The following is a 9,420-nucleotide window of genomic DNA, read 5'->3' as shown; positions in this document are numbered from 1 at the left end:
GCGCACCCGATAAAACTTTTCGCACTCCGAGGATCATGCCGGGGACTTGATTATCGTGTAGGGTAACGTTGTTTTGCCATCGGCAGTTAATCAACAGAAGTTGGGCACGTTATTCGTTATCCCTTGTATAAAGAAAATGTATCGGATGGACTACAAAGACCCGCAGGAAAAAGCTTTGGCAGAAGAAAATGTTCGAGTGGTACAACTTGAGTCTACGCACGGATTGCAAGCATCCGTACCTAGGCTCGGGGGCTACTCCCATCGGGAGCGCTGGCGCGCACCCGATAGAAAATAGAAGACAAAAGAAACGCAAGAATGATCGAGGAGAAGGACTTCGGAAGAAGACATGCTCTAGTCTCTACCCAAATTATGTTCGGCTAGACACTCGGGGGCTACTGACGTGGGCATTACCCTTCGGATAACCAATGTTGCTCTACCCTACGTGGTCCAGCAGGAGGCCCATGAAGGAACTCGACGGCAAGATGGGCCACTAGGGCGGTGCGACGGAAGATTACTTGGAGTACAAGACGCGGAGGAAGCCGAACAAGGAAAGATTGGAAATAGATCTACTGTAAACCTACTCGTACTCGATTAGACCTCTCGAGACCTGGCCACCTATATAAAGGCCAGGAGAGGGGCTATCGAGGGATACAATCAATCTTAGCAATACTAGCCAGCAGAAGCTTAGAACTAGGTTACCCTAGCAACCAGCATCTCGACGAGATCACAGCCGAACTATTCGGCACCCCATTGTAACCTGTTTTCATCATAATCAAAGAACAGACAGAGCGGGACGTAAGGGTTTTACCTCATCGAGGGCCCCGAACCTGGGTAAATTGCTCTCCCCGCTTGTCTGTGAACCGATGTCTCGCGTCAGCTTGCAGGATTCCATCAACCCTAAGCCCCTATCGGAGGGCATTGCCGAGGAGCACCCTCGACAAGCGGAGTCCATTTTCTTCCACAACCTCACTTCTTTCATTACCCACCACCACCGCCATAGGCATCTCCGTAGCAATGGCCGGTCGCACATGATCGAGGGGAGGGCGTCTAGGACGGCCTCCGGGCCATGGGCGTGGCCGAGACCATGGTCACCGAGGAAGGAGTGGTGGGAGAGGACATCAACCATTGGTTAACTTTAGGGCAGATCTCCGCATAGCCCTTGCCAGGTCTGCCATCGACGACGCCATGCCCCCAGACAACACCCCCACCTTGCGCGAGTCCATAACACCGCAACCATCATCAAGGATCCGGGACACCACACCGCCGAGGCTCGCCAACATCGACGTGGTGGAAGCACACAACTCCATCTCCTACCTCCACCATCCGGCAGCTGCTCCAAAGAACAATGCCCTCACGAGGGAGGACGACATCGTCAACGCCGCATCGTCCGATCTGGGATACTATTGACGAGGGTTAACCTCGGCAATGTCCATGAATACAGACTTAGGGTTTCTGGGAAAGAGGTGCGCTGGTGATTTCGTTGGCTGGTCAGACAAACAAGGTGGTCCGACGATATATTGATTATCAGGCTAAGTCGCAGTAATACTAGAACAGATCTAGGGTAACGGTAATTGTTTCGTTATCTTCCTCCTGTTGGCTGCTCCTAGCCTTTATATAGGAGGTTGGGTCTCAGAGTCTAGTTTGTGTCGGTTTACAAGTAATCATATAAGGCTATGTTTATGTCGGCGCCTAGATGGGTCTTTCCTTCTTAGACATGCTTTGTCCATGGGCTTCGGCCTAATAAGGTATACCCATGTCACGCAGATATAAGGATTCCCCTACAGTAGCGCAATAGAGTGGACACGTTCTAACAGATATGTCTTCAATAAGGTAACGACACGTACACGCCGCAGTGACCGGAGTCGAGGCTTGGTTTTCACCAGCAACCGCATCACCCCAACTCGCCACCAGGACTAGCTGTGAGATCCAGAGACCCGCCAGATCTAGCCGGCCAACCACCTCTAGCAGAGGAGGAGGACACCACCAACCACTGGTCCGCCGTCGTGACCTCCGCCTCAATCGCCCATCTACCTAGCATACCCCAACACCGTCGTGACCGGTTTTGACTAAAAAACGGAGCGGATCGGGTGTCGCTCTAGCTATATCCCTTTCCGCAACACCACCTAAGATGACGGGACAACTTGGGTGGGATCTTGCTTTAGATAGGATCAACGAGATCAAATTTTTGAAGATAAAAAACTTGTTCAAAAATTCTCAAAAATTTTTGACTACATACATCTATGTTATATATGCAACACTAAAAAATCGCTGCTTCAAATTCAACATACATTTAGAGAGCTAAAAAAGATAAATCTGGGAATGAATAGTGTGAAATACTATTCACCCAAAGCTGACACTATTCACAATATAATTTATCTTTTTTGTTTCTCTAAAAGTAGATTGAGTTTTGAGCTGATTTTTTTTTGGAGTTGTAGATACAGCCCATAAGTATGTTGTATAATTTTGTTTGATTTTTTTGTGTTTCGTAAATATGCTTTTTATGATCTGATCTTACAATCTCACCTAAGAAGAAGATCCTATACAAGTCTCCCCCCCTAAGATGAAGCAAAGAGTCTGCGCACCAATTACATCACGCAATCCTTTTTGTTTCTTTGAAATTATTGTAGCTCCACATGGATTACAAATCATCATCCACGAAAGCAGACCATTCTCCCATCGAGATGATACCTAAAAAATGTCATCGAGATGATGATACCTAAAAAAGGACAGGGACTCCCGCATCAGCGGCACTAGCTGCTGTCACTGGCGGTGGCAGTGTCATTTGCTGCTGCCACCTACAATTGCAGGCAAACGGACCCGCGCCGAGCGGGGTTTAACAACGCAACTCGGCGGACGTACCTTAATCCTCCCTCCTGCCTGCTCTCCCCTTATCCCCTCCCGTGCCCGAATTCCTCCGATTACCGCGGCCTCGCAGATCCAGCCACCACCCTCCCGCCGATGACCCACCGGCGAGTGGAGGCGTGCGACTCCTGGCGCCCGCCGCCCGCGTCCGCGCAGGGTCCCGCTCTCCTCCTCCGCGCGGGTGGCCCGTCCTGGGGCCGCTCCTCCTCCTCGCCGCCCGGCGCCTTCGCGTCCCTCTCCGTCCGCGACGGCGGGGAGGCCATGGCCGTCAAGGCGGACGAGGACAGGGAGATAGCCGCCGAGGGTTCCGGGAAGAAGGGCAAGGTGCCGCCGGTGGCGCAGCTGCTGAAGCACCCGCTGGCGCTGCTGGCGCTCGTGCCCAGCAGCGTCGCGCTCTTCGCCGCCGGCGCCGGGGCCGGCGCCGTCGCCAAGACGGTCACCGCTCCGCTCGACCGCGTCAAGATCCTCATGCAGGCAGGCCTTCTGATCCCGATGCCCCTCTCGGCTCATGCTGCCTGGTAGATGGCTGGCGTTTCTAACCCGCGCTCCTCTACTCTTGCTGCAGACTCACAGCGTGCGGGTGGCGGGTGAGGGCACCAAGAAGGGGATTCAGTTCCTGGAGGTAACAATGCTACTAGTACCTTCTCTTTGGCCCTGTTCCATTTCATGCTGCAGACTCAAGAATGATCCAAACGATGTCAATTTTGATATAATTAACGCGAACCTTTACGTGCTCCATGGAAATGTACTAGCTTCAGAACTGCAGTTTCCTAACACACCACTCAAGAAAAACCTGGAGTTAACTGAGTTTCTTATAGTCCTGTAAATTTGCACATATGCATATTCTTCGCCAATTTTAATGCCCTACTGTTTCAGCGTAAAAACAAAATTCTAGTCGTTCAGACTTCTCAGACCACTTTCATCACACCTGCAGTCATATGTAAATTGATCGGAAGTAAACAAAACAAAAAGCACGTTCTCTGAAATATAATCAAAAGTAGGTAATCCAGAAGTTAAGATAAAGGGCTTCCGTGGGAAAAATAAATGAGAAGTGGAACATCACACTTGCATGTTTCAGAGTCACAAAGTCATGTTTCCCTTTATGTGGCAAGAGCTCAGGTCTTCCTCCATCCTTTTATTCCTTCCTCTGCTATGTCTCTTTTGGGGGATTACAGATATTCTTGGATGTTTCTCTGTCCTCAACGTTCTTTGTGATAAGTAGTTATGCTTGGCAGTCGTTAACTCTACACCAAAGATGCCAGCCGTTAGTAACTCTGCTAAGTCATGTATGGATTCTTTTTGTGTTTATGAAGTTACCTTGTCTGAGTTTGGTAAGTTAATGTGTTAGAAAACTAGAACCGATGATAGCATTGACAGAAATAGACAACAGCATGTCATTTAACTGTAGTTGAAACTTTATAATGTTATATTAGTTCAGATATTAATAGAATTCAGATTCTTGTTTGATTAGTTGAATAATGTTGACCATGGAATACCTGGTACCCAGTTTAACATCTTTCCCTCTATGCCAGCTTAATTTCCTTTTTGATATGGAAGTATTTCATCATTTTGTTGGATGGATTAGACTTAAGACTTCCACTTCATGACATAGAGGAAATGGGGGCAATAGCTTTGGTTTAATGTCCTTCTTGTTGGTGATTCTTGTGCTCACGTATAAACAAAAATCATGTTATCTGATACATTTTCAGTTGTGCAGGCTATGGCAGAGATAGGAAAGGAGGAGGGTCTAAAGGGTTACTGGAAGGGCAATCTTCCGCAGGTCTCGATATCACACCCATCATGCAAATTGTGATTTTATGACTCATGCATGACTTATCTTGTGGTCTGTGTTAACTTTGTGCTCATAAACTCCTCCAGGTTATCCGCATAATTCCGTATAGTGCAGTGCAACTTTTCTCATATGAAGTTTACAAGGTGCTAACAATTCCTTGCTACCATTAGTCACTTGTTCTATTTTATGCTCTTGTAATTGCGAATTTCACGTTTTGTTATCTTGCAACACCACTTCAGAAAATATTCCGAAGAAAGGATGGAGAGCTTTCTGTGTTTGGAAGACTTGCTGCTGGTGCTTGTGCGGGCATGACATCTACACTTGTAATTTTATTATCTATGCACTTTCTATCAAGATTTGTAGTTTTATTGGTTAGATGTGGGGATGCAGTATGAATGAAATTGGTTGCGTTTTGGTCATTATGGTGCGAAAATTCTTGGATAAATTCAGAATCCATTCACTCTTTATCATTTTCTGAACTTTCAATCTGTAATTGTTGATAGGTGACTTACCCATTGGATGTTCTCCGGCTTAGGCTAGCAGTTCAATCTGGACATAGCACTATGTCACAGGTAACAACTATTACAAGCAAGAATATTTGTGTCTGGAAACTGGCATTACATGATGCCTATGGTTTTGTAGGTTGCTCTGAACATGCTGAGAGAAGAAGGGTTAGCTTCCTTCTATGGAGGCCTTGGTCCATCTCTTATAGGCATTGCTCCTTACATTGCTGTAAACTTCTGTGTTTTTGACCTGTGAGATTCTTTCTACTGCATCATCATAGTATGCTATACATAATGGTCTCAAATTTTGATACATGTCTCATGTTTATTTATATCGTACTCTTCATTTATGTATGTAAGAATGAAGAAATCTGTACCGGAGAAGTACAAGAGTAGACCAGAGACATCTCTAGCAACTGCTCTTCTTTCAGCAACATTTGCGACTTTGATGTGCTATCCGTTGGACACTGTTAGGAGGCAGATGCAAATGAAAGGCACGCCATACAATACAATTTTCGATGCCATTCCAGGTAGCTGCTTGAATCATGTGGCTTGCATTTGCAGCTACCAGTTGCAGTATCTTTTGCATGTAGCTTCATAGCAGCCTCATTTTGTACTATGTTATTTACAACTTCCACCATTCTATGTACTCATTTGCAGCTTGATCTTGTTCTTTATAGACTAAACTGAAGCATTTTTTTGTGCCAAATGCAGGTATTGTGGAGCGTGATGGTCTAGTTGGACTATACCGAGGTTTTGTGCCAAACGCGTTAAAAAATCTGCCCAATAGCAGGTGCCTTTTTGTTACCATGTTTGTGAAAATATCCTATTTTAACCAGCCTTATAAGTTATCTTATCTCACAAGTTTTATACCCATGCAGCATTAAACTCACTGCATTTGACACGATGAAGATCCTGATATCTAGTGGGCAAAAGGAAATGGAAAAATTAATGCAAGAAAGTCAAGAGAAGACAAGCTAGGAAAAGAGCCATACTCAACCTTAGGGCTCAGGGAGCTAGCATGCACTGTTTTTCTTTGTCCGTCCCTTCCCCAGGCAATATTTTAGGGTTTAGATAGCACATCTTCGATGTTCCTTTTCAAGCTGGCCCTAACTTGCAGTCGTTTTCTACACCTTGCTGAAGGCTGAGGCATTAGAATCAAGTAATTAGGACATTTCTTTGGTGGCAGGCTGGCAGCAGGCCTTTAGCTAGAGTTAGTAACACAAGCATTCACCTTAACTGATGTTTATTCGAGTGGACGCGTAGATTGACCTCTTAGTTCTCCAGAAAGTTTACCACTATATGTTATAGACAGATCTATCACAAATACAATGGAGACCATGGATACTGCCCTGTAATAGGTTCCCTCTGAATGAGTTACATCTGTTCGCGACAGATTAGGGTGGTTACCAAAGCAGCGATGATACTGTAATACCGATATCCAGGCTGAAAGCTTTAGATTCTCCATGAGTGATTAGCTTCAGTTTGGGCAGCATGGCCTTATGTACCGTCTTTTTTCTTCTTCTAATTTATGCTTTTCTTTCCATCTTGACTGTTGGGTGATTGAGTGGAAATAATGAAATCCAGTGTAGGGAGAGGAGAGCTTTTGTGTTTTGGTTATCGATGATAATTTATGTACTTATTTATTTGTTCAAGAACGCTTGAGGAAAATGATGTTCGGATAAGTTGTGTACTGTGGTTCCATGATCTAGACATGCTTTTGTGCCCCAGATCGTTGGAACCTGATATGATGTATCATGTGCATCTCCTGGTGAGATCGCATCGACTTCAAGTTCATATCATGAAATGGAGTTTGTGTACTGCTGGCTGGCATTGGATGCACGTTTGCCATGTACTGAAGATTTTAGATTCTCGAAATGCGCATGGCAAACTGTCATTTTGGTTAATGCAGCATACTTTTTTGCATTTTGTGGAATGGTTCTTCTGTGGTGAGAAGCTGATGTTCTGAAACACAGGGGATTGATTCCATTCTAAACAGTGGTGTATGTTTCGTGCAGTACCTTTTTATGGTTAGCACCAGATGCAAACAATGAGGAAATGTCTTCAGGAGGGTTACAGTTTAAATCAACACTTGAAAGTAGATGTTTTAGATATTTCAATGTGGACTTGGGAGCATCTTTTACTAAGATATATGGCAACTTGGCAAGGCATGACCGATGACAGATTCAGATTGTCACGGCCTATCATTCTCTATATTTTATACTATTGTCATGTGTATGACATCGCATCATCCAAGCTGCATTATTATATGTAGTGATATCAGTAGTTTACATGTCCCAAATGTTCAGACCACTAGTTTAGCAAGGAATCAACCAGCCCTATGTCAGCACCAACGCAATCGCAGGGCAGTTCGGTCGGTGGCAAAAGACAGTGAAGTAGCTTCAGATTCAAAATGTTGTTCAGTGGACAGTGGTGGCATTTCATCATCTAGCAGTCCCATTTCGGTTCATAACATTGCCTGAAATCAAGGCTACCACGACAACAAAACACGGAGCCGCATCACTGCGTTACATGTCGTGAATGCAGAAATGCTACTACTACTACAGCTCTTGGTTCACCACATTATTATTCAGTACACGGCGCTGCAGAAGTTAAGCCTGCATCATTTCGAGCTGCCGGAGGCGCTGGACCTCCTTGCCGAGGACGCTGCAGCGCACCATGCTGCCGGCCGTGCGCCAGAGCAGCTGGAGGTCGGCCCATGGCTCGGGTGGCGCCATCCGCTTGTGGAGGTAGCAGTCGAAGGTCCGGCGCTGCACGTGCTCATCCGCGCACATCTCCACCAGCGCCTCGCGGCCGGCGTTGTCGCCGTAGAAGACGCGCTGCAGCAGGTCCAGGAACCGGAAGGTGAGCAGGAACTCGTCGTCCCACCGGCGCAGGTACCCGCGCCGGATCCCGGCCTCCGTGACCGCGCCCGTGAGCCGCCACTCCTTGGCCATGGCCTGGCCGCACATCCGCCCGGACTTGGCCGCGAAGTAGATGCCCTCGCCGGAGCACCGGGTGACGTACCCGGCCGCGTCGCCCACCAGGGCCACGCGCCCGACCACGCGGCGCGGCCGCGGGTGCTCCGGGATCGGGTGCGCCTCCACCTTGATCACGCGCCCGCCCGCGATCTTGGGCCCCGCGCGCGCGCGGATGCCCGACTGCAGCTTCTTGATCTCCGGCTTGGCGGCGACGGTGCCGGTGCCGACGGCCACGTGGTCGCACTTGGGGAAGACCCAGCCGTAGAAGTCCGGGGACACGTCCCCGCCCACGTACATCTCGGCCAGGTCGTCGTAGTACGCCATCTCCTTGTCGGGGAGCCGGATCCGCTCCTGGAAGGCGATGGCCGTCGTGTAGTCCCCCGCGCCCACCTCGCGGGCCACCCGGCTGTTGGCGCCGTCCGCGCCGACGATGGCGTCCACCTCGAGCACGCTCCGGGTTGGGGAGGGGCCGCCGGAGGAGATGTAGTGGACGAGGTACGGGTCGGTGGGGCCCGCGGGGAGGGAGAGCGAGGTGACGAGGCCCGGGAGGAGGGTGGCGCCGGCGTCGGCGGCGCGGGTGCGGAGGAAGGAGTCGAGCACCTCGCGGCGGAGCATGGGGATGTGGGCGCCGGGGGGAATGGCGCGGGAGAAGTCGGCGGCGAGGTTGGACGGGGAGAGGACGCGCATGCGGGTGACGCGGCGGTCGACGAGGCCCAGCGGGATGGAGAACTCGTCGAGCATGCAGAGCGGGATGGCGCCGCCGCAGGGCTTGGCACCCGCCGGGCTGCGCTCCAGGAGGAACGCCTGGGCGCCCGCGGAGGCCAGCGCCTCGGCCGCAGACGCGCCGGCGGGGCCGCCGCCCACCACGGCCACGCGCAGCGGGCGCCCCGGCGCGGAGGAGGAGCAGGAGACGGAGAGGCGGGCTGGCGAGTGGCAGGCGGCGGACATGGTTGCCATGATTTTTTGCTCGGACGGCGAATGGGAGTGGGGGTTCGAGATTTGGAAATGGGCAGCTTGGACTTGGAGTGTAGCTTCGCCCGTGTTGCGCCCGGGACGATGCGTTCTGGCGCTACAATTTAAAAATACCGTTAGGACCCACGTGTCAGTGACCAGGAGGATTAAGACACCTAAAACGCCAGCTTAGATTAGGAGAGTATCAGAGAACTCATTTAAATACGTTGTGCTTAGATGACACGCCTCCCCCAGTTTCCAATCACTATAGTCTATATATCTTACTTGGCATGTGCACTGGCATGCAATGGTGTGTACTTATCCTTGAAAG

At 49.4% G+C, this 9,420-nt stretch overlaps 2 protein-coding genes across 2 annotated transcripts; one reads left to right on the top strand and one right to left on the bottom strand.

Annotated features, from left to right (window-relative positions):
- Positions 1 to 3,037: 3,037 nt before the first annotated feature.
- On the top strand, positions 3,038 to 6,649 carry LOC124660990 (probable envelope ADP,ATP carrier protein, chloroplastic; the record flags this gene model as incomplete). The annotated part of the gene is given in 10 exon segments (XM_047198845.1): positions 3,038 to 3,336; positions 3,428 to 3,484; positions 4,580 to 4,642; positions 4,741 to 4,797; positions 4,894 to 4,977; positions 5,158 to 5,226; positions 5,297 to 5,409; positions 5,518 to 5,687; positions 5,872 to 5,950; positions 6,039 to 6,649. Coding segments are annotated over 10 exon segments (1,091 nt in total), but the record flags the coding sequence as incomplete, so codon positions are not given.
- A 1,120-nt stretch (positions 6,650 to 7,769) lies between these two features.
- On the bottom strand, positions 7,770 to 9,095 carry LOC124659493 (geranylgeranyl diphosphate reductase, chloroplastic-like). Its single transcript, XM_047197360.1, has one exon. It carries the CDS (start codon positions 9,093 to 9,095, stop codon positions 7,770 to 7,772), a length of 1,326 nt encoding a protein of 441 aa, XP_047053316.1.
- Between the last annotated feature and the right edge of the window lie 325 nt (positions 9,096 to 9,420).

The sequence above is a fragment of the Lolium rigidum genome, chromosome 6 (genome assembly GCF_022539505.1).
Source record: "Lolium rigidum isolate FL_2022 chromosome 6, APGP_CSIRO_Lrig_0.1, whole genome shotgun sequence".
Lineage (NCBI taxonomy): Eukaryota > Viridiplantae > Streptophyta > Magnoliopsida > Poales > Poaceae > Lolium > Lolium rigidum.
Note: the sequence above shows the minus strand (reverse complement) of the source record. Positions and strands in the feature narration are given on the sequence as shown.

Bases quoted from the DNA above. Each gene is read 5' to 3' on its own strand.
- LOC124659493 (XM_047197360.1), bottom strand. From the start codon at position 9,095: ATGGCAACCATGTCCGCCGCCTGCCACTCGCCAGCCCGCCTCTCCGTC.